Here is a 27,985-nt window from a genome sequence, read left to right as displayed (position 1 = left end):
TTGACGTAATGAGCAAAATGATAATCACTAGAGTACTTCTTAATGTTTTGCATTGAAGGAACCAAGTAAGTACATTATACACTTATTATTCATGCTGCTGTGTGTATATCTTTCTGAAATCTTTGTAGGAAACTATAAACATGAAACAAACGTATAAAACAAATCTGGTCAGTGAATGATCAATTTATTTGATCTATTTCTTTGTCTTCACTTTCCTTTGTTGTTGGTGGGTTAGACTTCTTGCTTCGATTGCACAAAGTAACACCAAAAAATATCCAAGCACAAAAGGCACACACAATAGCTAAAGCTCTGACACCAGTTATCATACTGAATAATCTAAGAGTCAGATTATTATTGTCGTATATGTAACACTTTCCCCTGTCCCCACACTGTTCTTGCCAGTACAAACAAGATGAGTCAAACACTGCACCAACCACGATAGGACCAGGAATGCTTCCTATCACTTTCATTAACAGTGACTGCAGTCCTAATGCTAATGTTCTCTGCTCATCTGAAATACACCTGTAGAAAGATACAATAATATTAAATTGGTACATAATTTAGGCATGGATTTCTATCCTACTCAAGTCATACAACAACAGCGTAGGTAATAAACCTCAGCAGTAAAATTTTAACCCCGAAAGTCTTTTTGACTTTAAGTAAACATCAAGTCATCAATTATTTCTTGTTATAGTCACACACTCCTTATGAACTCGACTGTTTCAAAGTGTGAAATATAATACTACAAACAAGTCACCCTGCAGAGAGTTTAACTATACAATATACAAGTCACCATGTAGAGAGTTCACTACAAACAAGTCGATTGCTGAACTCTCTAGGGTGACTTTTTTTGTGTAGTTAAACTCACTACAGGGTGATTTGTTTGGAACTAAACTATCTACAGGGTAGCTTGTAATGTAACTGAATAAACTCTGGTTGCTTGTAGAGTAGCTGAACTCATTATATGGAGACTTATAACAAGACTAAAATCTCTGCAGAGTTAACTTGTAATGTAACTACATTCCTACAGGGTGACTTTTTAACTAGGCTAAACAGAGTGACTTTTAATGTTGTTGAACATCATTCCTACAGGGTGGATATTTTTTTGTGGCTGAACTCTCTACAAGGGACTTATTTGTTGCTGAACTCTCTACATGGTGACTTACAGTGAACTTCTACATGGTGACTTACAATGTAGCTGAACTCTCTACAGGGTACCCTCTACCCTGTAGAGAGTTCAGCCACAAACAAGTCACCCTGTAGAGATATCAGCTTACTAAATGAAGGCAAAATACAATTTCTATTTTACTAAGGTGAATATGTTACAAACTTTTACAGGTTTTTGCTATTAAATTTGTCACCGTTGCAATTGATTTGTCTCTTTTGCAATAGAATTTGAAAAATTCGTTGCCTTTGCAATAAAACTTGTCACTGTGGTGTGTTTACCATAGAATTAAGTGTTATTGCATCACATTCACAGGAAATTGCATCATGACAAATTGTTCTAAAGGTGACAAGCTTGGATTTATTTATTTAAGGTTACGGTATACCGGAAGAACATGAAACTCGAAAAAAATGCATGCTTTTATATTGGCGTCTCTACCTTGGAATAACTTTGTACCACACCACTTTTCTTATAACTACTTTAAAGAACATTTATTTATCTATGCATGAGTCTAAGTTTCAATTGAATGGTGCATTCTCCTACAGGGTTATAGCACTATGAATTCACGGTTACAAATATGAGATTTGGCGTCAACTCCTGGCAAAGAAGATCGCTATCTGCCCAAACCTACTGCTCTAAAGGATAGAGTAGTTTGTGAAGTATACACCAGCGTTGAACTTACGCCAGAGACTGTTACCATAATGGCGATTTTCATGCAAACAACAAATCCGCTCACCAGAAGGGTCATGGAAAATGTTCGCCATAGACGCCGTTCCACTAGGCAGCCAGCTACTTCTAGTACTGGTTACTGAAGCCTTTCATGCACTACAATTCCGTACCAACTGTTTTGAAATACATGGAATAACGGAGAAGAGAACTGACGCAGAAGTGCTCAGGTAATGCGTTGTGGTTTGAAGACTCCAGTGAAAGCCACAAATCTTAACGTCACTGACCACCACATCCCTTGTTGCGTAACCATTGCGCGTAAATGAATAGCAGCTGCTAGACAGGCTAGATGATCCTCTTGCTCGATCCTCGCTTTCACACAGTTAAATACAGCCATCCTTACTGTGCAAATAAGTTACCATACAAAGCGAAAAGTTGCAACAAACTAATCAAATCTCTTTTGTATGAGATTCGTGGCAGTGCCCATAGAAATGGGTGAATTATTTGCAAAATCTATTGCCACTTGGATCAAACAGTGAATTACATTCATGGCTGAATGCAGCTGATCCTCTGTGTACTATATCATCCGAAATGACAAAATAAATTTAATATAAAAGCAAGGTGTTGAAAACATGGATATATATTATTAGCTATTTGATAACATGGGAAATAAGCAGAATCAACGACATCACCGCAACAATCATCGGCATGTCTTCTACAAAAAGAAGAATAGGTAGATTAGCATTGTTGTGTAACATTACCATTACCAATAGTATTTTACAGGGCACATACACAGACTCCGGTACATAGTGACCAACCTGTGAAGAGAAGCACTCCAGTTCAGCCAGCTGTTCAGCAATCAAATCCCCCAGCGCTGACACCAGCTAACTACGTTGAAGACACAGCACAATGTCGAATAATCAACCTACACTTACTAAATAAACACATTAAAGACATAGCACAACATATTGCAACATGTTCAACTTGCCTGGAAATGGCACAGTCAAAGGAAGATTCTGTTACAATTGGGCGTCTGTATTTAGCAGATCACGGATCAACGGATCACGTGATATGCATGCTCAACTCAATTTTGAGCACTGGGAAATATTTATACCCTAGTGTAACATACAGCATACTGTAGAATTTATATTTTATCCACAGGTAGGAAGCCTGAAGAGATTTCAATCGATACTATATAACCATAGATCCTTTACACAGATATAACTATAATAGTTAGAGCGCGCGCGTATTAAAAATTTAACACACGTACAGAGTAAGATTACTTTAATTTACCTTAAAACTGAATCACTGATGTATTCTTTAGACTAGTTCTGTATTGCAAAAACGAACGACAATAGATACATGCCAACATATTAGAAGCCTATTCACACGTGAGTGTGCTAGAAGCCTAATCACACGTGAGTACGCTATATTTAGAAGTACCACATGGCCCGTGTCAGTGCGCTATACTTAGAAGTACCACATGGCGAGTGATAATGAAAATATTCGTACTACAGCTGTTGATGTGGATTTGACATTATCAACGTGAGTTAATAAACTGCGTATTTCCATTATATCCTTGGATTTTTCATTTCGTTATAGCGATGAGTCGAGCGATGATGATCATCAACCGAAGCGGCCTAAAGTCTTGAAAAACACACTAAGGTACCGAGTTTGTTTCATTTCTTGGAATTGATGGATTAAAATTTTATAGTGATGATTTTAGTGCCTCAGACAGCGATGATGTCCAGGAAGAGCAGAAGCGGCCCAAGGTCTTACAAAGACACATATTAAGGTTCCTGGCTTGTTTGATAATATTTCATGACTTGAAATTGAATTTTCATAGTGATGAATCTAGCAATAGTGATGACGGCCTGGAAGAACAGAAGGATTGTGATGAAGTTAATAGTGTTGGGTAAGCATTGCTATACAACAATGGTGTTTATATGTGTGCATCGTTACAGGAAGAAGAAAGGACGTTTTTATCAGGAAAATAAATCACTTCCGGTGTTTGAGTGGAATGCACACACCTACAATGTGCATAAAATTGTTGATGCACTTCTGAATAATACAGCTTCTCTTGACACTGTTTGCTATTGCACTCCTACTGGTATTGAACACAATTGTACATTCCTGGTGAATCAAGCAAAATTGAAGTGTGCAGCCGATTTGAGAGCAGATGACAGTGGCTCATGGAAGAATAATGGAGTACGGTGTGTGATAGTTGCTGTTAGAGAGGGAAATATCAGTATTCTAGTTCGAGGCAAAGACGTCAAATCAGCCACTATGGTCCAGGGGCAATATCAACTTACTCGTACATATTTCATACATCATGCTTGTCCTGATTTCAGAAAAATCATATTTACGCTTTGTGGTAAGCCTTTTAAGCTGTCAATTTTTCATGTGAAATTTTAAATTTCTTTAGATCACAATGGGAAAACAATCAATTTGGCTATGGTGCAGTACTATTTTACTGGAAATGAACACCCTATATACAAGCCACCCCATGGTAATTCAAAGAGCAGTACACCATATAAGCGCACGCAACCTAGTACCATGGAACGAATGAAGGAATTGTCAGGTAAATTGGGTCCTGTGGCTACTGTTGAAGCAATTGATAAGGAAACTGGTGATATTGTTGGCCAGAAGTCCAGTGGTTCTCGTCTCAGAAACACTTAACAAGTTTGTAACATCAGAAGACAATTAAAAATGAAACAGGGGGGTGATTGTCAATTAGCAGAAGCCATGGAATTGTGCAAGACTGGTATGAGTGGGAGTGGTCAAGATTTTGTAAGATCTGTTCAAGCTGCACCGGAACCCATGTGTATACTAGCTACTGATCAACAATTAGGTGAGATGATGAGAAATTGTACTGATCCGACAGCATTTGTACCAATGGGAGTCGATCCCACATTCAAATTGGGAAAGTTTTTTGTTACCCCAATTGTTTTCCCATTACGGATGCTAGTAGCTAAAAGAACAGGAAAATCTCCCATTTATATGGGAGCAATGCTAGTCCACCAAAGCCAAAAATTTAGTAGTTTCCACTACTTTGTCTCCCAAATTATTGGGTTACGTCCTTCATTGAAGAATGTCAAAGCCATTGGCACTGATGGAGAAGGACCACTTTATGAGGCCTTTTGTGGAAGCTTTCCTAATGCCATTCACCTTTGCTGTTTCACACATTTCCAGCGTAATATTGAAGATAAACTAAAGCAACTTCAGTTTCCTTCACATGTCATAAAAGAAATAATCCATGATGTCATGGGAGTTCAAATAGGCTCAGACAAATATCAAGGGCTAGTTGATGCTGATAATGAGGCAGATTTCCGAGAGAAGCTTTCCTTGTTGAAACAAAGATGGGATACATTTGAAAGTTCACACCGCTGTGTTCCGCGTGGTAAATTATTTCAACCAGAGTTTTACAGTTGGTTTCAATCAGAGAAGGCCGATGTTGTTGTTAAATGTATGCTGCCGGATATTCGTAAAAAGGCTGGTTTGGGTAGAGAACCTGACCATTATTACACAAACATGTCTGAATCCCTGAATAATGTCCTAAAATGTCGCACTGAATATAAAGAGCAGGAATTTCGATCTTTTGTTGAGAAGATGTACGATTTTGTTCAATCTCAGGAAAGTCTTTTGTGAAAAGCAGTAATCAGAACTGATCGATGGCGCTTTCGAGAAGAATACAAGTATTTAGAAGTAGATTCAGACAAGTGGTTTGGAATGAGTGAGAAAGCCCAGAAGATACATCTGAAGAAGGTTTACTCTGAACCCTTAGGAATGAAAGTACATGAGGAGTTGCCAGAAGAGTTGACAGTAGAAGAGCAACCAGAAGAAAATCCACTTTCTGTGGACTACAAATCGCTTATTGACACTGCACGGATTCCTACTGGCAGTTTAAAGGACATCTGGCTAAAAGCAAAGAGACTTGTTGCTGTTCCTGGGTTGGTAGTGCCTGTTCCTGGTCAACCCACCTCTTCTCACAGGATGGTTGCAAGTGAACACAATAAACCGCATCATGTTGTATCCAAGCCTTCTAATCAGTTCACATGTAGTGGAATCTGTCCTCGTTTTTCCACATATAAGATTTGCCAACACATTGTGGCAGCTGCTGAAACAGCTTGCAAATTGGTCAAATTTTGTGAATGGTGGAAAAAGCAGTCAAACTCACCAGATATTGAATCACTGGCCATGTTGGGGTTGCCCAAGGGAGTGGCTGGGCAGAAAGGTAGTGTTCCTAAGCGTAGTCGAAGAGGGAGAACAAGGAGTAGCACAGTTACAGCACCCGTTAGCACTCATGATCGTACAACCTGTGTTACAAACATTCAGACAACAGTGGCAAATGATATGTACATGGGTTCTACTATGAATTTTGGTTTTAGTTCTTATCCATCAGCTTCTGTGTACCCAACTCATCACTACTTTCCTCAGTACTCTCCACATGGTTCTCAGTACCCTCCACATGGTTCTCATGATCAGTACGGTTCTCAGTACTCTCCACATGGCTCTCAGTACAGTTCTCAGTACTCTCCACATGGTTCACAACCCTACCTGTTAAAGTTTTTAACGAAACAAATCCGTATTTGTGCAGGTTGCAGGTTGAGCTATTGCCATGATCCAGATATACCACCCCCTCCCTACAATATCTGCATTGCACATGAAGAAACAAGACAAATTACAAATCCACATACAAATATCCCATTTTCCAAAAAAACAACAGTGCATTATCATGCCAACCCTGAGTGTATATGGATAAAAGATCCTTCGTTTTTCCCCCAATCATTACAGATTCCACCAGATGTGGATGCGAAACTTCAACCAGAACATCGAGATTTTCTGCGTCACTACTTTCAAGTTAACTGATGTTTGACTAGTTATATTTGTCCGGCAAGATTACTTTACAGACAAGTATAGTTATTTGATCAAACTTTTTCAACTTGTTATTATTTAATGACTGTTGAATTAAAATGTAGAATCTAACTGCCTCTATTATTTTGTAATTATTGTTAGCTCGGACAAGTAACTCAGAGAACTGTATGTTTCTGACTCCCTGTATTCGACTCTAGTAGGATTAGTGTGTTCTAAATATAGCACACTCACGTGTGAATAGGCTTCTAATATGTTGGCGTGTATCTATTGTCATTCGTTTTTGCAATACAGAACTAGTCTAAAGAATACATCAGTGATTCAGTTTTAAGGTGAATTAAAATAATCTTACTCTGTACGTGTGTTAAATTTTTAATACGCGCGCGCTCTAACTATTATAGTTATATCTGTGTAAAGGATCTATGGTTATATAGTATCGATTGAAATCTCTTCAGGCTTCCTACCTGTGGATAAAATATAAATTCTACAGTATGCTGTATGTTACACTAGGGTATAAATATTTCCCAGTGCTCAAAATCGAGTTGAGCATGCATATCACGTGATCCGCCGATCCGTGATCCGTTGATCCGTGATCCGCTAAATACAGACGCCCGTTACAATTGTAGGGGAAACACACAACAAAGGCTTGGCTTCAATGTTAGGCTGTCAGTTTGGTTGTGGAAAACAACTTGCATTTGCCACATCAACAAAATCTACTGGTTTGACAGGCAAAAAATACTGGACTAACAATTTAGCCGCAGTATGGGGGCAAATGGCTGTAGGCGGTGGCTTTAATACATTGGAAGAGACCATGTGTATCCTTGGTATCCCAGTAATGACCAAACGATCCTTCATCCACACTGAACGTGCAATTGGCAAGTGGTGGTGGTCCTTGTTAGAGGAGTCAATGGCATCTGCAGGGAGAGAGGAAAAACAAATAGCAATCATAAAAGGGCAATATCATGACAATATACCTGCTATAACTGTCATAGTTGACGGGGGGGTGGTGCAAACGGTCTCATAGGCACTCGTACAATGCATTATCAGGTGTTGGTGTTATTTTTGGGAAAGAGACCAAGAAGTTGCTCTTCATAGGGGTCAGAAATAAATTTTGCTCTGTTTGTGCCAAGGGAACTGACAAGGAACACGACTGTTTTAAAAATTGGGAAGGTGCATCCTCATCAATGGAATGTGACATTATAGTTGAGGGCTTTTGTAAATCTGAGGAACAGCATGGTCTTAGATACACTAATTTCATAGGAGATGGGGACAGTGCTGTTTTTTCCACATTGAAGAGAGAAGTTAAAAAATACGGATTTGCTATCACTAAAGAGGAGTGTGCAAACCATGCAGTGAAATGTTTCCGATCTGCAATGGAAAACTTAGTGAAGGACAAGCCACAATATAAGGGCAGAAACAAGCTAACTGAGGCCCAACGAAAGCGATTAGCTTCAGCAGTTCGATGCGCAATTGCTATGCGTAGTAAACAGGTAGCAAACAATGAAATGGATCGGAAGGAAGCAGCAAAACAACTACAGGAAGACATTTTAAATGCAGCACTGCACTGCTTTGGTAGCCATCATAAATGCAAGGCAGACTATTGCAAAACAGTACGTGCAATGCAGGCTTCAACAAGCACATCACAACCATCACACTTACCAGCAGAAGGTAGCACAAGTACAGCACTGTCTCATGATACATCAGTAGAAGATTCTTGTTCAGACACTTCACAGGACTCCAGTTCCTTTCTTAGCAGTCCTACAAACAGTGACTTTTCATTTCAGGACTCGTCAACATCTTCAACTTCCACAATAGAGCCTCCTACTGCAGTTACAACAGAAGATGACATGTTAAATACAATACTGCTGGACCAACAAACAGCTTGGGAGAACACAACAGCTGTCGAACAAACCGATGATAGTACTGCTGCACACCCTATTAGTTTAGATCCAGAAGTGCCACTTGACCAACAAATGATCTGTGATATTCAAAAGCTTGCTAGCAGGCTTGCAGCAAAGTCAGCCCAATTATTAGGTATGAAAGCATAGTCACACAAACTATGTCAATTATGTGTATTGCATTTCTCTTTACACAGGCAACTTTACTACCAACTTAGCGGAAGGCTATATGCATATTCGTAGCAAATTTGATGGAGGAAAGCAAGTAAACCGTTCCCAGAGTGGATCATGGGAAGGAAGATGTGCCGGGGCAGCATTACGAGTGAATGAAGGTCCAACATGGGGACCAACATGTTGGGAAAAAGCTACTAATACTGAACCTAGTGAGTGTTTCAAATCAACTTATGCTACCAAGGGCAAACAGGTAGCATCAGACTACAAGAGGAAAGCAAGTGATGATGCAAAGCTGAAACGAAAAAGACGTAAATTAGGTGACGATTCCCTCCAATCACACTTGGACTATTCTCGCTACGATAATAAGGGACCAAATGCCACTGAAATTCCATCAGATATATCACCAGCTAACCTAACCAACTTGATGATACAATACTACAGAGCAAATGTTCAGGTGACAGAGGCTTCAGCAGCACAAATCAACATTAACACTATGGGGCAGAGTAGTGGTGATAATGAACTCACATGGCGAGAAGAGAGGAGGAAACGGATCACAGCATCTAGTGTTGGCCAGATAGCTAAGTGCAGAACAACAACAAAAGTTACATCAACCATAAAACAATTGCTGTATTCCACATTTACTGGCAACAAAGCTACAAACTGGGGAATACTTCAGGAAGATGTTAGCCGGACTGAGTACCTCAAGATACAGCAAAAAGACTCACCTACCTTTACAATCACCAGCAGTGGCCTAGTCATTAGCATTGAAAATCCATGGCTGGCAGCAAGCCCTGATGGACTGGTCTTTGATCCCCAAGAAAATCCTCCAGAGGGATTGGTCGAGTTCAAAAACCCGTATTCAGTCAAGGACAAGACCCTAGAAGAAGCTGCCAGCAGCTCCAAGACATTCTGCCTAACCCTAACTAAGAGTGGCAAGCTCGAATTGAAAAGGGGTCATGACTACTATTTCCAAATCCAGTGTGCAATGTATTGCACAAAACGCAATTGGTGTGACCTAGTTGTGCTCACAAAAACAGTGCACATCCAGAGAATTCATGCAGACCCAAACTTTTCATCTAACATCATACCGAAGCTAAAAGACTTTTATTTCACAGCTGTACTACCAGAATTAGCATCACAGCAATCTAAAATACGAGAACCAGAAGAATGGGTAACAGATGACTGGAAGGAAACTTATTTACAATTGGACCCTTAGTAGTTACCACATATTATTTGCAAATTAATTTTTGTATGTTGCTAACATTATTTATCACATTAATTTTAATAATTTTTATGCCCTACATACAAATTGTATTATACCAACTTGACACATTCATTAAAACTTACGTGACAAAAGTTTAGTTTATACGTTTTATATAAGCGTCGATAAACTCCACTGTGTTATCACAGTTTAGCACTCAGGGATTCTTAATAATGCACTCCACAAAGATGGGAAAGACTAGTACCACGACTCTGATCAGTTCCTTGTGTGCCATGACAATAAGAGCCAGTGACACAGTCTTCTCTTGTATCAGCTTCTCTATAAATTCCATCACTCGCGCAATGATTACAAAACTGTAATAACGCGTTACATCACCTCCTACTTAATTAGTGCATATGAATACATTTTATGGTGAAGCACCCTGTGAAGTGAGCGCATTCTTGGCTTAACCAATGTTTCCGATATACCGTAACCTTACCTTACGGTTATGGTATACAGGAAATTCAGCTAATGGAAGCCATATGGGAAAGAAGCCATAATGTTACCACAAGAATTCATTTATTGCATCATGCGATTAGATTTACGCAATAACAATATGGCCACTATGCGTGTTACAGCGCGTGGCTTTGTAGTAAGAAGAAATTCGTTATTGTTTAGAGAGTAATAGTGAAGAAGACATTCACAGAAGTAAGTAGAGTGGCAAAGAATGTTTCTTTAAGACGATTCGCATCTTTCGCGCAAAGTTTTGGCGGCAAGGATAATTTGTGGTTTTAGTATGGTATCCTAAACGGTGAGTAGAGCACTTCTGCGTCAGTTTTCTTTAGTATACTAACGAGTTAGACCTCTGTATTTGTGCTGGCTTATGTAATATACGTAGGAGTAGTGACCTATCGTGTAAAGAAATGGCTTCTGTGGCTGTAGCGAATAGTACGGGCGATGTTTCACAACTCTGCGGGTTACAAGAAATTTATAATTGTTAATAGCTCTGTTGCGTTAATAGCTACGTAGTCTTCTGTGCTATTGGTCACTAACTAGTAGTCTGTGCTAACGTCCAGTGTTGCAATAGTGGCCTAATACTTGTTCTGTTTATTGCAAGTTGACGCCAAATAGTTACTTCGAAGGTGCTGGTAACTTGCGATGTAACTCAGCAAATAAAGAGTTCACTTATCTGAATTTATCGCTTATAGTAGGAGATACCTTGCTCTTTCAATTGCAATCAAACATCAGTGTGTAACATGTAAGGTCTGTGTGCTAGAACTGTAGTTTGTAGAGGATGCGTTTAATTGGATTTTAAATGACTTCCGGTATACCGTAACCTTAAAGGCTTTACAGCACAAGTGTTGAAGGTCTGCAGGACACCTGGTCCTACTACCTGTTTGAAGTTGGTTTTGGTGGTGGTATTCCAACCTGCTGAGCTTCATTTTGGCTCACATAGTAGCCTCCTTTGAGGTGCAACAAGATGATTCTTTGGGCCTTAATTTGTTGCAGTTCATTGATTTCATCAAACTGCATGATCTTGTCAAGTTACAGGATACTTCTTTTGTATCAAACAATAGGTAGTACTAGGGATTGCCCCAAAAGTGACATGTGCCACCTTTAAAATCATCTTTGAGACATCCTATGCAACAAAAATCACCTTTGCAGAATAATATTAGTCTATCTAACATCTACCAGCTTGATCACACTTGCAAGGCTGGAGGCCAATCATTATAACATGCCAATGTAAGGAGCTATGCTGTTGCTGTAATACCTCTAGTTTCAGTACTTTTCATTGCTTACATCCCTATTTCAGTTGGGCATTACTGGACTACTGAACTGGAACACTGGACTAGACTATTCAATGGACTGGACTATTGAACTGGAATACTAGACTGGACTACTGGACTGACATATTTTTGGTTTTTGCACATTCTATGGTTGGATTTATGGAGTTTTACTAGTAAGCGCCCTTAGGGCACCTGAAGCTCACTGAAGACGAGCAGCGGAATATGTGAAAACTGTATTCCGCTACTGTTCATTATGCCACTATACAGCACTTATTCCTTACCCTGGCGTGTGTGTGTAGTAATGCTGCATGCAGTGCAGGGAATGTGACAGCAATAGTTAACCAGTGATTAGAAAATATCCTTCGAGATATCCTTAGAGCAAGCTCGAGGAGCAAGGTAGTCTCGCTGCCAGACTTCTGTTTAAGTGCAGGGATTAAAGATTATAAGCGCCCATGCTCTAATTGGTAAGTCCCTGCACTGAACTAGCTACATGAGACTAGGTTGCTTTTCAAGCTTGCTCTAAGGATAGCAGTGGCGTAGCTAAGGTGGGTACTGGTAGGCACAGGTCCAACTAATCAGTTCCAGTGCCCTACCAACTCAGGCACTCACCATACGTAGCTAGCTATAGCTAAATTGTGTGATACGAGGTGCAATATGAAGCCTCCTACAGATACGTAACTAATAATAATTATTATACAAACAAAACATTCGTACAGCTAGTGTCCTACTAGAGATGACAAATTTTAGTTGCAAAATGCTACCAAATTGAATCCCAGCATGTAATTTTCAAAAAATTTCCTGGGGGGGGGGGGGGGGGGGGGGGCATATCCCCAGACGTCCTTAGCTGCAGCATGCTTTCTTATACACATACAATGGTGCCCAACCAATCCTTCTGGGCTAGCTACGTCACTGAAGGATATCTCAAAGGATATGCCTACTGGCAAGCTGATCACTAGTTAACTATTGATGTCACATTCCCTGCACTGCCTGCAGCATTACTACACACCAGGGTAAAGAATACGTGCTGTATAGTGGCATAATAAACACTATTGAAATTATCAAGAGACAGTTTTTGCATATTCCACTGTTCGTCTTCAGCATTTAGAAGTGGGCTGCAGGTGCCCTAAGGGTGCTAACTGGCATGACTCCATAAATCCAACTATAGAATGTGCAAAAACCAAACATATGTCAGTCCAGTAGTCCAGTTCACTGAATAGTAACAGCCATTTCAGTTTTAAATTAATAATTCTAGATCCTCCGTGCAAAAACTCCATGAAAATAAAAGTAACTGAAAACCAAAAGAGCAGCCAAGAATGTATGTTACTATAATTAAGCAAAGTTTTCAACCCTTATCATTGACTAATGTTCTACACTACATTTCTTTTTTGCGAAGTTAGTTGCACAGTGTAAAGGTAAAAGATGGCCGAAGTACTAGACAATTAAGAATGTAGCAAGACTGAATGTAGAACACGAGTCAATGCTAAGGGTCCAGTATTAAAACTTTGTTAGTTGTTTCAATATTCATTCTTGGTTCAGTTCTTTCAGCTGCCAGTTATTTTTACTTTCATGACAGCCAAGCTGTTTTTGCATGGTGAATTTTATGTGATTGCTTCATGAGTACGTAATCCAGATTCCGTTCCTCAAGATATAACTTGTTAATTGGACGGCAAACATCCCATTATCTTGCTAGTCAAAATAATGCACCAGTAACACTATATGTACAGAACTTGCAATCATTAGATACATTTAACTATAGTGATATGTGTCTATATGTCAGTGATTTAACCACATGTAATACATTCAGCACATATTATGCTAATAATAATTATAGTTTATACCAAAACAGCCAAGTTGTGAAAAAATGGCGTGGCCTCAAAAGCGCCAGGTGAAAAAAGTTGTCAAATCAAGGTGGCAACCAAGAAGTGGCTGATAATGTCAATCATTTTTAATGATGAGAGTAATGATTGGCATTACCATGTCTTTTTTTCTGTGACTGCACTCTTTCACAGCTTGGCTGTTTTTAATTACACATAACATACACCAATATACAAACCTCATAACAATAACTATGATGGGAATTTGAGTGATACTGAGTCCTGTTAGCATCAATGCATACGCAATCAGAAAGGGCAAAACCATCTTGCAGTCTTCATTACAATATCCTTCTTTCGCACGTGCTATGTCACCTGAACTGCATGTGCAATTTTCAAATCTCGGTTCCTATATACATAACATAATTCATATTATAAATGTCAGTATAGTTTAAAGGGACAGCATGGCACTTGTAAAGCTTTGATTATTTCAGGGGCTGATGATATAATGTAAATCTGTGGTAAGTAGACTGTCATGGAATATAACCAGCACCAATGTTATCACTCAGTAGTGACAAAGAGGACTTGAAATCAGCTTATAAATGATTTCTATATTAAAATTTGGTGTCTGAAAATGGCAGCAGTAATTGGCACTCTGCATGAAGAAGCTTGGAGTAGCAAGAAGGACATCTTGTAAGAGAAAACAATGATTACTCACAGTATAGCATTAGCACATCATTTGATTTTAAATGGCTCAGTTAGTGCCACACTGTCTGTTTAAGTCACACAGAGATTGCCAAATAACAAACACACAGAAAATTGGATCAGTAATGCAGCTATGTAGCCAGCTTCAATAACCAGTAAACTGATTGTAAATAATTGCTGATATTGGCACCATACTGTGTAATGGCAAAGTAGGAATTTTTTCCACATATACCGTACAACAACAAATATTGGCAAAACTAATATTTGGCAGTTTACTATAAAATTACAGTTGGCGAAAATTTAATTTGGCGAAATGCTCTCACTGAAAAATTGGCAGTACACGCGAGTGGTGAAAGGACGAAGTGTGTATGCTGTAGTGTACAATCCTTTTTGTGCTGAAATGTTATGGATTCAGTCACTGCATGCATCAGTCTGGCCTAGTCGCTTTCATGATTGAACCGGGTCCAAATCTGATCGGCTTTAAAGAATATCTGGATCCTGCTGCAGCCCAATTTGTTTCGTGGGCAATGTCCACTTATTAGGATCATTTGCTGTCTGTAGGCATACATAGAGCCTCACCCATTTATCATTGGCTGCGCCATTTATCAATGGCTGCATACGAATTCATATCTGTTGCTATCTGCAAGCTTATGCGGAGCCACGCCCACTAATCGAATGCACGGGTTCTAGTCTAGTTCATAAACCACAGCCATTTGCATGTTTGGAACCAATAAGGTGTGTTTATCCACGAAGTCACACTTGGTTTGTCGAAACCTGTTTGAACAACTGCTATCAAAAACTTGGACACAAGGTATGAAAATAATATTGGCAAAATTTAAATTTGGCAATTTAGTGACGAATCGCCAATTCGCCAAATTTACTTCACCGCCAATTTTAATTGATACAAGTACACAGAAAAATTTGTACTGCTGTGTAATGGGTTGAACATAGCCGACAAAGAAGCATAATGGATACTTCACTTATCAGATGATAATTGATATAGACTAACTGGGGCGCACAGCACCATTTCATTCTTTCGGTATGCGTGGATTGCAGAGGTGCTTTCGAACAGTTCTTGATTCGAAATGCTGCGTAACGCGTTGAACATAGTTGACAACGAAGCGTAATGGATACTTCACTTTTCAGGCGATAATTGGGGTGCGCGGCGCCATTTCAGATGTGGTATGCGTGAGTTCACCAGTCATAAAAAAAAGTTAACAAAGAAGTGCGCAGAAAAATTTGGAACTTTCAACTAGAGTAGGGACCGTAGCACATCGATAAAAAGTACTGAAACAAGCTGGAGTAGTGCATGATATTAAATCACAGTAAAACAATAAGAAGTGTTATATCCCTACTGTGCTCAAGATACCATAATGAAAATGCACAGTAGGAATATAACACTTCTTATTGTTTTACTGTGATTTAATATCATGCACTACTCCAGCTTGTTTCAGTACTTTTTATCGATGTGCTATGGTCCCTACTCTAGTTGAAAGTTCCAAATTTTTCTGCGCACTTCTTTGTTAACTTTTTTTTATGACTGGTGAACTCACGCATACCACATCTGAAATGACGCCGCGCACCCCAATTATCGCCTGAAAGGTGAAATATCCATTACGCTTCGTTGTCAACTATGTTCAACGCGTTACGCAGCATTTCGAATCAAGAACTGTTCGAAAGCACCTCTGCAATCCACGCATACCGAAAGAATGAAATGGTGCTGTGCGCCCCAGTTAGTCTATATCAATTATCATCTGATAAGTGAAGTATCCATTATGCTTCTTTGTCGGCTATGTTCAACCCATTACACAGCAGTACAAATCAAGAACTGTTTGAAAAGTACCTCTGCAATCCATGCATACCAAAAGAAAGAAATGGTGCTGCACACCCCAGTTATATCAATTATCATCTGAAAAGTAAAGTATCCATTACACTTCATTGTCAGCTTATGCTTAACCTGTTACACAACAATACGAATCAAAAACTGTTCGAAAAGCACCTCTGCAATTAAAATAGCCACTATGAAAAATACGGACGATTTCTGTTACGAAGGGAAGCCATCACGTGCTACCACCAAATCGACACTTTTCGCTGTCAGCAAAGATAAATCGGACACAAAGGAGGACACTGGTAAGTCCATGAAGAATGCATTGTATGTACTGCGGTATGCCAAAAGCACCTGTCGGGCCGAAGCGACGTTGAATAGTGAGAAAATCAAGCCCGTAGCCTTAGCCATTATCGAGTTACGCTTGTCTGAGGCATCAGTCAGTCAGTTACTCAGTCAGTCAGTAGAAAATTCCGTTAAATAAATATTTTTAAAAATTCTGTAGCAACTTGTTGAAAGCATTTCGGGTCGATCTGAAAACTTGTTTGGGCTTAGTTTTACCTAACCAATACTGCCTCATCATCATCAGGGAAAGCTGAGGCTGGTTTTCGAGTGATGTTATCCCGTGGGCCATGCCTATTCCTTTGTGGTCCCTACTATACAGTACTATCATACTGTATGATACGGTAGCTACCATTATTCATATCACTTCTTCTATTAGTAACTTCATTTTTAAACTAATAAGTTTATATGCACTATGGCATAGCTATGATATATGCAAGACAATGAAGACATGGCATTGAATCACACCCCTTAATCTATTGGATTGTTCAGCAGCGATATTGAGATACTCTAATAGAACAGTCACATTGACACTTGCTTTCTATAGCAAAATTGCAGCTAGTGCTGCTAGATCATTAAGGTGAGTGTTTGCCAAGCTCTGATCAATACGGGTGTAGCAGCGTGTTCTGATCGTTTAAGGGTGTGATCCCATGCGATAGTTTAACAAGTGCAACTACAATTATCTACTGTAATCATATAGTTTGCAACATATTATGCCTTGGTATGGTTTCCTTGAATGAAGAAGACGACCATGTAAAGTGCAGAAGGCAGACACTAGTCAGAACCAGAAAAGACACATGTTACCTGTGAGTTCATTATTGTGGAGTGAAATGGTTGCCAGGCACTGCTATGTTTGATCTCTAGCCTTGTGACTGTGGTCAGGTCAGGTCAGGTCAGGCATGCAGACCAAAAATTGGGTTTTGGTAACTTTAAAAAAATTCTATATCTGGCCATCTGTAGCACCTGTAAAGATCGAGATACTCTAATAGATGAATCGTATAAACTCTAATAAAACATTCAATGCAGCTGAAACAATTTGTTTTATTTTGACATGCCAGGTCACTACTATAGGAGACCATCCATGAAACATATGAAGACCATCCATTATGATTAAGTGCCTTACACTTGTCTATTAACTCTTTGCAATATAATTCATAGAAGAAATAACAAAATCTGCACCCTGATAACAAAGTAGCCATTTTTTTGCTAGCTGCATTATGCCAGTTTATAGCCTCACAAACAAAGAACAGTACACGTATGTAAAGCTCATTCCTGCTAACTTCAAAAGTTGGAGGTGCGGTGCTCGGACAAATTCTTACTGGATTCAAGAAGCCATTGCTGCTTTACTGTGAATCGTCGCTTTGCACTGCAAGTAAAACAAAACGCGAGGACAAAGCTAAGTCTGATAAGTATGTATTGTAGTTGGTGAAAAGGCATATCTCCGCCCGGGCAACATCAAATAGTGAACAACTTGAACATGTAGCATTTTGTTATGCTGTTCTGAAGACATCAGTTAGTAGTAATAATATTTAGTTTTAAAACATGCAGATTAAAATCAAGAAATACAGCAGTGAAGGGTTTAAAAACTAATAAGGTTTAGTATTCGGCTACAGCTAAATCCAGTAGTAGTACAAACAATAATTGTTATAAGATTGTTTGGAACAAAAAGGAGAACTGTATCTTGATAATTTGAAGTCTCCTCCACAGTATGGCAGGCACAATCAGCCAGCAGTGACACCAATGAAGGGAGGGGGTGCCAAAGAATAGTATCACCATATAGCTTGAAAAACAATAAATCAGGTAAGGTAACACTTATGGACTCTTACAGTATTGTATCATCTGGACAGGCTTTTGGCTTATTGAGGATGGCCAGTGTTGTAACATATTGTCAATGGTGGTATACTACGTCTACACATGCATAGTATGTTGCCACACATCTCGTGACACATGCAGCATGGCCCTTGTAACATGGCTACGTAGCATATGCCATATTGTTGCATGGAACCATGCACGGTCACTCATGGTAGTGTGAAGATATAGGTGGACTGTATCATACACCATTAGTCAGCAAATCTACTTGTGGTATTATGGTGCATTAACTCACTAGCTAAGGATTGTTGGCTGATAGTTTGACAGACTTTGACTTTGTAGTTGCATTAACTGTGTAGAGGTTACCATTAAAGAAACCGTGCAGTGTTACAGTATTTCATGTGGTAAGACTGACTGAGCCCCAGAAGATGCTATAGAAGAATGCACGAGTCGTTATAAAACTTTTAGGAAAAAGAGCAGCCTATCACATTATTATTCTTAGTAGTGAGCTTCATCTAGCAAGTGTCCTCTAACCCAAGAGCAGCATGCTGACTTCAGGTACAGCATTGAGATGGCTAATACCTGTTTAGGTCGTCTGCAAAATATAACAGACCAAATCACTGAGAGCAAAATAATTTCAATGAAAATTTTCTGATTCTACCACCTATATCGTTACTTCTATTAGTATACTTACATCTCTGTTGCCATGTAAATAGTACTTATCACAACCAGCTCGGCAGGGAGAGAAATAGGTGATCCCATCAGAACATACTGGTTCAAATATAGTTGATTTACAGTCACAATGACTGTTGCAAGTAGCATTAAGGGTCTGATCATCAAATAGTGTACTATATAGATCACAGAAATTGACATATACCATAATACATTCTACTACCTGTTGGGATAAGGAACTGTCACACCAGCTATGTTGTGTGTTGGACATCTCAGAAACAACGAACCCAAGAAAACAGCTGTTATTAGGTTAATCATTGCAACATACAAAGTCAGTTTTTTGATAGTTGGTTTCTTGAAGTATACCAGCAAAGCACCTACACACATAATCAATAAGCACTATGCATTTTATACAAACAGTTTACTAATCACCTATCATCATTCCAACTACATTGGTCAAAATAATACACACTCCAGTAGCTAAACTCCCTGTTGATGCACTCAGACCAAACAGTGCTTCCAAATACTTTGGAAAAAATGGTAAAAAGCCAACAGCAATGAATACCATAAGAGAATTTGACACTATAACAAGCAAATATGTTACATTGCCCAGTAAAATAAGTATCTGCTGTGGAAGTTCCTTAATGCTAAATTGAATGTTGAAATCTTCTTTCCTTAATCCTTCTTTCTTTGCTTGCTTAAGCCTTTCTTGCTGTATAGAATCGGTGTCAGAAAACTTCTTAGGAAAAAGAAAGAAAGGAATACTTATCAGCAAAGACACAACTCCAAACAGGATCATTGCTATCCACCAAGCACCAACCCAACCTGGGTCTGATTCTACAAGTGTGGTCTTTTTCCATGGGTCAACATAAATTTTCAGTAAAAATCCTCCAATTCCAAATCCCACAAGTGGTCCTAGCACTGCCATTGTGTAGAAGATACCAAGAAAAATGGAGACATATTTAGGATGAGTGATGTCATCGATGAAAGATGTTCCCACTGTAAACACTGGAGAACTTCCAGTTCCAATTAAAAACATTGCAAGAATAAAAATAAAATAGATGTGCTCTGATTTTTTGCCACAATCTGGAGAAAAGTCATTCTTGTCTCTACATGCTTCAAGTGACAGATTGGCATTTTTTCCAATATCATAATTACCAGCAATAAATTGTGGACTAGCAAACAACAGTGCTCCAATTCCTAGACAAAGTGTACCAGCTCCCAACCACCTGGGCTTGTGGCTCTTGGTAGCATAGTAACTGATGAAAATCACTGTCACCACTCCAATAAAATTAGAGGAACTTGATATCATTCCAAGTTGTAAGCTAGAAAACTTATAACGTGTTTCCAGTGATGATAACACAGATGGTATTAATCCTGTAAGTTGTAAACACATGAAGAACAGCATTGTGTATTGTCAGATTAAGCTAACTGATACCAAGAGTTCATAATAATATATACTGAGGAGAGTGTCATACTCTCCTCATATACCCCTGTAGAAGGATGTATCGTGAAGTTATGACGTAACGACAAGATGTTGTGGTTTGTGACGTATGGGCAGCCGTAAAAGTACAAGAATCGTTAGCACTATTTCACACTCGCGACACTCAGGATAGTCGTATTTGCGAATGGCCTAGCAAGAAACGCCTACGAAGCGGTCTTAACCCATGAAGGAACGATTGTAGTTCGGTGAGAAATGTTTAGAGCTGGAGTTAAGTTGGTTGCTAGTGACTTGTTAGGCACGCGTTCAATCGATACTATGTTCAACTAATGACATCATTAATTATACAAAGAAAAACGGGCAAACTCAGAAGTGCTATGTCATAACTTCACGATACGCCCTTCTACAGGGCTATATGAGAGTAGGACACTCTCCTCAGTACGTATATTATGAGCTCTTGCTGATACTAATAAAAATTATAAATTTAAAAATGAAGTAGGGATTTCCCACCGAGCTATGCTGTAATAGCTAGCTACCATCGTTCATCTCTTGTTTCACTACTTTTTTATTGCTTGGATCCCTACTTCATTTTAAAATTTATAATATACTAGTTTGTTTAGTTTTTTGTTAAAGCATACAGCTAGCTAGCTAGTTGTAAACATGACTGTTCTATTAGGGTGACTGCTGTATTAGAGTATCTTGAGTCAGCCTGTAAAGATGTGCACTTACCCAAAAAGGGCGTGGTTATCATGGTTTTGATTGATTATTAGAGTATATCTCGAGTCAGCCTACCAACTTGAAGGGTATGTGGTTACTGACTAGCCATTCTGTTATAAATGCAGCTAGCGTAAAATGGGTGTGGTCATCGTGGTTTCAATTGATAGATCAATAATGCATAGGATAAAGAATAGGCGTGATCTTGTGACCTATCGTGAAGATACAGGCATAGATACAGGTTGCTATCTAGTACTGGTGTCTCTGTACAGTAGCGTAGTCTAAGCGCCTTTGTGGTGTCTATTATGTTGCTTAACGAAAGTGTTGATATGGAAAATTAATGCCTCGATATGGTTTCGTTGGATGAAGAAGACAAGCAGCCTAATTCAGTGAAAATAAAAGAAAAGACAAAGCGCAGAGGGAACACACTCGTCGGAATCCCAAAAGACACATCCCACTGGTGAGTTTGTTATTGTGGCATAAAATGGTGGCTGTGCTGCTTTGTTTGGCCTCTAGGCTTGCGACTGTAGTCAGTCGGTCAGTCAGTCAGTCAGTCAGTGTCAGTCAGTCAGTCAGTCAGTCAGTCAGTCAGTCAGTCAGTCAGTCAGTCAGTCAGTCAGTCAGTCAGTCAGTCAGTCAGTCAGTCAGTCAGTCAGTCAGTCAGTCAGTCAGTCAGTCAGTCAGTCAGTCAGTCAGTCAGTCAGTCAGTCAGTCAGTCAGTCAGTCAGTCAGTCAGTCAGTCAGTCAGGCAGTCAGTCAGTCTAAAATTCAAGTTTTGGCAATTTTAAAAAATTCTATATCTGGCCACCTGTAAGTGTTTTGTTATATTTAATGCTGTATTATATATTATATGGACTAGTAGTACTGTTCCGTAAAGGTGTATTTTGTATTGTAAGATGTCTCTAGGATGATTTTCAAAGGTGGAATTTTGGGCAGCACGTGAAATTTTCACCTGTATCCCTACTTAAACGGTACTACAGTACCATTTGATAAAGATGACACCAAGTAAAATCACAGCTAGAGCTGGGTGTTATGAGATTTGGCAAAGCCGGTATGGTGCTATGTCACAGTATTAATACCTAACTACTAGTGTTGCACCGATAATCGGTTGAAGTATCGGTAACAGCCGATATTAGCTAATTTTACAAGTATCGGTGTCGGCTACGAAGCGGAAATAATTTGCTGATTAACCCAAACCCACAATCAATCGTTAATGACAGTAATGAACAGGTGAAAGTGAAGAAGGTGGTGAATGTAGTAGTAAGTGGTTTGCTGTAACTGTTTTGGCTTGTTTGTTTGCACAAGTATGGTTGCAAGGCTATAGTAGGCTGTGTACATTTATCAGCCGCCCACACAATTAGTTGATCACTCTTTACAAAGGGTCTGGAGTCCCACTAAAAACACTGTTTGATAAGCTGGCTTAGATGTTATATAACTACTTGGCTTCCTTTTCCATAAAAGGGGTTAGTGTAGAAAACAATGTAAAAGTCCACGCTCACGCAATTAATTACATTGATTACATTATCATTACAAATGCAGTTCATACACATAAACTTTAGGTGATTTTCTGCTCCTCCTTCCCTGTTCTGAAGAATTGAAGAATATCGGTAAATATCGGCATATCGGTTATAGGGATAGGCAAATAATCGGTATTGGTAAATGTGAAAAAATGCATATCGGTGCAACACTACTAACTACCACGGAATTCTTAAAAATTAAATAAAACAAAACACAACTTCCTATTGGAAAGTATGGTAGGAGGTTGATGAAGTTTTTAATGGAATTAAAAAGTTTTCTTTTACACTATAAAAGGTAGGATGATCCATTAATCAGCTGTCATCCAACTCTAAACAGCATGGTAGTATTTTTTAAACCTTTGAATCTGGTAAGCCTATATTTTGGCTTTGATGCATGCCTCTATACAAACTAAAATGTTGCAGGTATTGACAATAGACAACCACTACAATACTCTTGATAAAATGGCACCAAGCATCAATGAAGTTGGGTAAAATGCTTTTCATCCAGACTTGGGGTGAAATACATGAGTATTTGTATTTAGCTGTATTTAAATACTGTTTTTGAGTATTTGAAGTTTCAAACAACATGTATTAGTATTTGTACTTAAATACACTGTGTAAGAACTTAAAAATTTATTTGGTTGGAAGATGATCTCTTTGACTTATTGATACCTTAATCTGTAAAAATATATCAATATTAATTATTTTCTTTCAATTTCTTTGAATGGGAAGAGTTATGAAGAACTTACTTTCCTTTGAAGTTGAATAGTATATAAGCACAAGCATTCAAACCCTGTAACATAGCTCCATGTCATCAAAGAAGAGCAAGAAGTCTACTCTAATTGTTTTCAGGCATTATAATGTTAGTTGTTTTTCCATACACTTGAAATTTTATTAGAACAATATTAAAACAGAGGTGTGTACTATTGGGTGGTTGTGTAACGTGTAGTTCAGATCAAAGGATCAAAGTACAGAAGTATTTTAAAAGTATAACGCTTTTAAAAGTATTTGTACCGTATATGACCGTATAGAAGCTCGGGCGTTTATTTCCTATAAATCATTATCGACCCGGTGTTTAAATGAGACCGGCGTTAATTTGGGCCCGGGCATTTATTTCTTACTAGCCACTCGTTGAGAATGACAGGTGCCAGTACAAGTACCTATGAAATACGAAATCCACCCATTTGGACTCCTCTGCTGGGTGAAATATTGGAAGTCGGGCGGAAAGATGACAATGACCACAATAAATACGCTATGGCCATCACCAGAACAGAAGGCGTAGTCGAACAAGACAAGACATCATAAGACTGGTGACGAGACATCACTGTATAGTTAGCAGCTGACACGAGTTTAGAACCCCTTTCAGTGCATATCATTAACACCCCGGCGTTTAAATGAGCCCCGGCGTTTATTATGACAGTCCCTTAGCTGTACCCGGCGTATATTTGAGCCCCTGCGTGTATTTGAGCCCGGCTTTAATACGGTCATATACGGTATTTGAAATACATCCTGGGTATAAGTATTTGTATTTTGTATTTCATACTTTCAGAGTACTTGTATTTAAATACTTTTCAAAGAATTGGACCCCAAGCCTGCTTTCATCACACTACTTAGAAAACAACCTTTTTCATCAAATGTCCACCATGGCTATACACTGCTTCATTAAACAAGGAATATCTTCACCATACTTGGTGCTATGGCCTAAACTAAACACCTCATGCACTAAAAAATCTAGTGGCATACAATATAGATCACATGATCTTGTAATGGATGCCTGTATCATAAAAAAGCCGTCAAGTTTTGGCAAAGATGACGTCTGCTGTTCATCACTTTGTATCAAAAGTACACTTTATTGTTGTATAAAACTGTTTACATGTTATTAATTAGGTTTCATTTCATGTATAAGAATATCCCATTGTATGCTTTTACTAAATACATCTGCCTCCAGGTTAAAATGTTATGAAATCCCATACTGATCAGGCAGACAATTCAGGGCTAAAGCCCAGAGATTTTGAGGGATCAGATCATTCATGAACTATATTGGAGGTCAGCCATACGCACTACTTTTTATTGATCTGATATGATAAGTAAATTAGAAATTGTCGGCTTTCAATGTAATACAGCCAAGGGGTCTGGGGGTTTGTTCCCCAGGCAGCTAAGCCAGGTTCTCAAACAGTGCTTTGTTTGGGATTACAGATCCTTTGCAAAATGCGATCAACTAATTGCGGGGGTGGCCAATAAATATACACAGCCTGCTATAGCCTTGCAACCATACTTTTTGTAGACAAACCTAAACAGTTATAAAATAGTTACAACAAATAAATGTTTTACCACTGACCGTTACATCCGCACTTTCTTTACTGTCACATGTTTATTACCGTCTTTACTCATTGATTGTGGGTTTCAGTTAATCAGTTAATTATTCTGCTTCATTACTGATATATACTGGTATTTGTAAAATTAGCTAATATCATCTGCTACCAATAATTAGTACAACACTACAGGGCATATCTGGGTAGTACTGACACAGCTAAAGTGTCGTGAAGGTATGGTTCTGGTCACTATACTTTTCGTGAGAATGTGAAAATTTTCATGATCCTACAAATACAAGTACAATAAGTTTGATTCGGGATCACAGGCATATAAAGTAACGAAACAAAGAAGGTCGCCTAGATGCCTACATCTGCAGATACACTAGTGGACATTTAATCCCTACTTCACTGACAGTCTATACCCACGACTAAATTAGGGATCAAATGCAGACCTTCCTTATCTCACTACCTTTTATTCTATGAAGCTTAAATATAATTTTTCCTTGCACTTGCTTGTTTATTGTTTGTAACATATATTGACTGGTAAACCATGCAAACAGCATCAAACACGTGAATGGCACCATACTTAATGTTTTCATCTGAATGTGTCTCCCAACTATCAATTATGTGAATTCGCCATTACACTTCATTTTCAGCCATGCTGAGCCTGTTATACAGCACTACAAATGAAGAGCAGTCTCTGAAATCAATCCTGTCACTATGGAAAATGCAGAGGATTTCCATTTACAAATGCAGGGAAGCCATTGCATGCTTCTGCGAATTAACACCTTGGGCTATCAGCAAAGACAAATGGGACACAAAGGAGGACAAGGGTAGGTCCATGATTCGTACGCTGTGTGTACTGTGGTATGCCAAGGTACCTGTTGGGCTGAATCAACATCTAGTAATGAAAATGTCAAGCCCATAGCCTTACGAGTTACGCATCAGTCAGTTCTATCAAATAAAAAAATCAAAGTTTTGTAGCAACCTATTGGAAGTGTTTAGGGTAGTACTGAAGCACTACTGGGTTTGGTTGTACAATACTGTAATAGCACTATGAAGTATTGTGAAGTTTCTGGTCAATATTTTATTGTGCGAAAGTGCAGCCTCTATGATCCCTAATATACAGTACACTATTTTTGAGAATCATAAGAATTGCACGGAAAATTGGGCCTGACCAGTACTCACTGATTGAATAATCAAACTAAACAGACGCTTATAGGTCCACTGAAATAGAAAATTCACTTTTCATTTATAAATACATAGGTTGTTTGTATCATGTAATGTACAAAAACACCTTTTTACTAATTCATTTATGTTGCTATACTGAGATATTAAACCACAAGCCTAGTTATGTCACATAACCAGAAATACTGTTATTACACACTTTACAATAGGAAAGATAGACAAAGAGGTGAAAGTATAGTCTGCGTCCCTGGTAGTCTGATGTGCAAGTGGCAATAACTTAGTAGTATTCGAAGATTACTGGAATGTTCTGCTGGAAAACAATAGTGGAGTAGTTGCCTGTAGCTTGGCTTGTAGTACTTTGTGCTATCAAAGCTCATGCTTCATTATGCTCTCTGAAGTAAGATTAATTGGCTGGGTTAGGTTACAAAGCTGGGTTAACAATACCATGAAACAAACAATGGTATCACTGTTACACTTTCCTGAGTCGTTTCTCCGCCTGGCAGGAATAATATCTAGTAGCGCCATTGCAATTGTTTTTCCTCACATTTCTCTATCTCCATCCACTGTATTGGACCCTTAAATGTATTCACTAGAACATTCAAGAAATAAACTTAGACTTGTTTTGACCACTGTACTGTTGATTTACAGTCCCATGATCTTGAGCATTCTTCACAAAATCAGTATAAATTTACTAACTATCTTCTGTAGGCTTATTAATGGTTGTAGATTCATGCTTAAAGTCATTATGGTAGATACAACGTGAGACTAAATCGAATTTAGCTGTAGATGGACACTTATGTCGCTTTATGGCACCTCACATGTACTATGTTTCTTTGTCTGATGTGTTATGATGCAATATAATTGACTAACCACAATGTACTAAATCTGACTAAATCCCTATCCCACTGGTAGCAAGGATTGGTAATAACCAAAGTGTGTATATTTTAGGCCACTCCAGTAAAATTCATTGTTCCCATTTCCCGCCCGCATGCAAATTCTCTTCTCGCATGGTCATTCATTATTGCTGTCAACATTTTATTCATTATTTATCCTGTGATTACATATATAGCAATAACTAGTTATAGCATTCAGAAAGCCCATTTAGCTAGGTTTTCATTGTTCAGGTTCTTAGTTTAAATATATTTCTACTGTATTCTTACCTGTTAGTTATGAATTTCGAAAATTAGTGGAAATATCTATAATGAACAATGGATAATGAATGAACCGCTTGCCCACATGTTTTTTGAGGTTAATGAACTGGGAAACAAGTTTGGAGTGGCCTTACCATTTCAGTGGACCTTTATTATCCAGGGGGGCACAGCACAAATAGTATGTTCCACATGACACTGTAGGATACACAATGTATTCACATACCAGTTAAGATGCTTCCTTGTAGCAAGCAGTAGATACTTAGCATAATCATAACGCAGATCGGTTTTGCAAAGATCTGCAAACATCGTGGTCGAAATCCAAAAAATCCACAGCTTGTCTCAGCATCTTTGGTAGTCCTGATGGAAGATAAAAGGGGTAACACTTCGCTGTCCTCTCTTTGCTCGTTTTCCATAGCAGTAGAGTCCACTAGGATCCGTTAGAAGCGAGTAACTTATTCCAAGCGATCAGTAACAGTACTTAGGTTAAGGAGGAAATTCGACCTTAGGTAAACGTTCGGCCTTAAGTCGTGATCTCACCTCAATATTCATTCTTTTTAATGCCCGGTGGTTAGCACGTGTTCAATGATAGCTGGCTGCATGAAGGAGCACGTGGTCTGTATAGTAGGGTATACGTAGCTTAGCAAAGAAATTGTTACGAGGCGGATAAAAGCACCAATTTTTTTCTGAAGGTTTGTTGAAGCATTTTGACCATTTTCAGAAGGGGTGCCACGCCCC

At 38.7% G+C, this 27,985-nt stretch overlaps 3 protein-coding genes across 3 annotated transcripts; 2 read left to right on the top strand and 1 right to left on the bottom strand.

The window, feature by feature from the left end:
- Positions 1-6: 6 nt before the first annotated feature.
- On the bottom strand, positions 7-27,824 carry LOC136249171 (solute carrier organic anion transporter family member 4C1-like). Its single transcript, XM_066041121.1, has 6 exons — positions 27,474-27,824; positions 19,360-20,304; positions 19,151-19,304; positions 18,950-19,103; positions 13,817-13,983; positions 7-522 (listed from the first exon to the last, which is right to left on the bottom strand). Exons 1-6 carry the CDS (start codon positions 27,661-27,663, stop codon positions 180-182), a joined length of 1,953 nt encoding a protein of 650 aa, XP_065897193.1. The 5' UTR covers positions 27,664-27,824; the 3' UTR covers positions 7-179.
- LOC136249172 (uncharacterized) lies at positions 3,144-4,573 on the top strand. Its single transcript, XM_066041122.1, has 6 exons — positions 3,144-3,376; positions 3,434-3,496; positions 3,546-3,626; positions 3,678-3,746; positions 3,796-4,205; positions 4,257-4,573. The coding sequence occupies exons 1-6, from the start codon at positions 3,315-3,317 to the stop codon at positions 4,508-4,510; spliced, it is 939 nt and encodes a 312-aa protein (XP_065897194.1). The 5' UTR covers positions 3,144-3,314; the 3' UTR covers positions 4,511-4,573.
- On the top strand, positions 7,871-10,121 carry LOC136249169 (serine-rich adhesin for platelets-like). The gene is made up of 2 exons (XM_066041120.1): positions 7,871-8,737; positions 8,799-10,121. Exons 1-2 carry the CDS (start codon positions 7,888-7,890, stop codon positions 9,989-9,991), a joined length of 2,043 nt encoding a protein of 680 aa, XP_065897192.1. The 5' UTR covers positions 7,871-7,887; the 3' UTR covers positions 9,992-10,121.
- Positions 27,825-27,985: the final 161 nt, after the last annotated feature.

The sequence above is a fragment of the Dysidea avara genome, chromosome 3 (assembly GCF_963678975.1).
Source record: "Dysidea avara chromosome 3, odDysAvar1.4, whole genome shotgun sequence".
In the NCBI taxonomy this organism is placed as follows: domain Eukaryota; kingdom Metazoa; phylum Porifera; class Demospongiae; order Dictyoceratida; family Dysideidae; genus Dysidea; species Dysidea avara.
The sequence above is the reverse complement of the archived record's forward strand: the minus strand, read 5'-3'. Positions and strand labels throughout refer to the sequence as shown.

Excerpts from the sequence above, each read along its gene's own strand:
- LOC136249171 (XM_066041121.1), bottom strand. The coding sequence starts at position 27,663 with ATGGAAAACGAGCAAAGAGAGGACAGCGAAGTGTTACCCCTTTTATCT. Across the intron at positions 19,305-19,359 it reads TGTAGTTGGAATGATGATAG|GTGCTTTGCTGGTATACTTC; the intron begins GTGATTAGTAAA and ends TTATGTGTGTAG. Across the intron at positions 19,104-19,150 it reads ACAGTTCCTTATCCCAACAG|TACACTATTTGATGATCAGA; the intron begins GTAGTAGAATGT and ends TGATCTATATAG.
- LOC136249169 (XM_066041120.1), top strand. The coding sequence starts at position 7,888 with ATGGAATGTGACATTATAGTTGAGGGCTTTTGTAAATCTGAGGAACAG. Across the intron at positions 8,738-8,798 it reads AAAGTCAGCCCAATTATTAG|GCAACTTTACTACCAACTTA; the intron begins GTATGAAAGCAT and ends CTCTTTACACAG.
- LOC136249172 (XM_066041122.1), top strand. The coding sequence starts at position 3,315 with ATGGCGAGTGATAATGAAAATATTCGTACTACAGCTGTTGATGTGGAT. Across the intron at positions 3,497-3,545 it reads GTCTTGAAAAACACACTAAG|TGATGATTTTAGTGCCTCAG; the intron begins GTACCGAGTTTG and ends AAAATTTTATAG. Across the intron at positions 4,206-4,256 it reads AATCATATTTACGCTTTGTG|ATCACAATGGGAAAACAATC; the intron begins GTAAGCCTTTTA and ends AAATTTCTTTAG.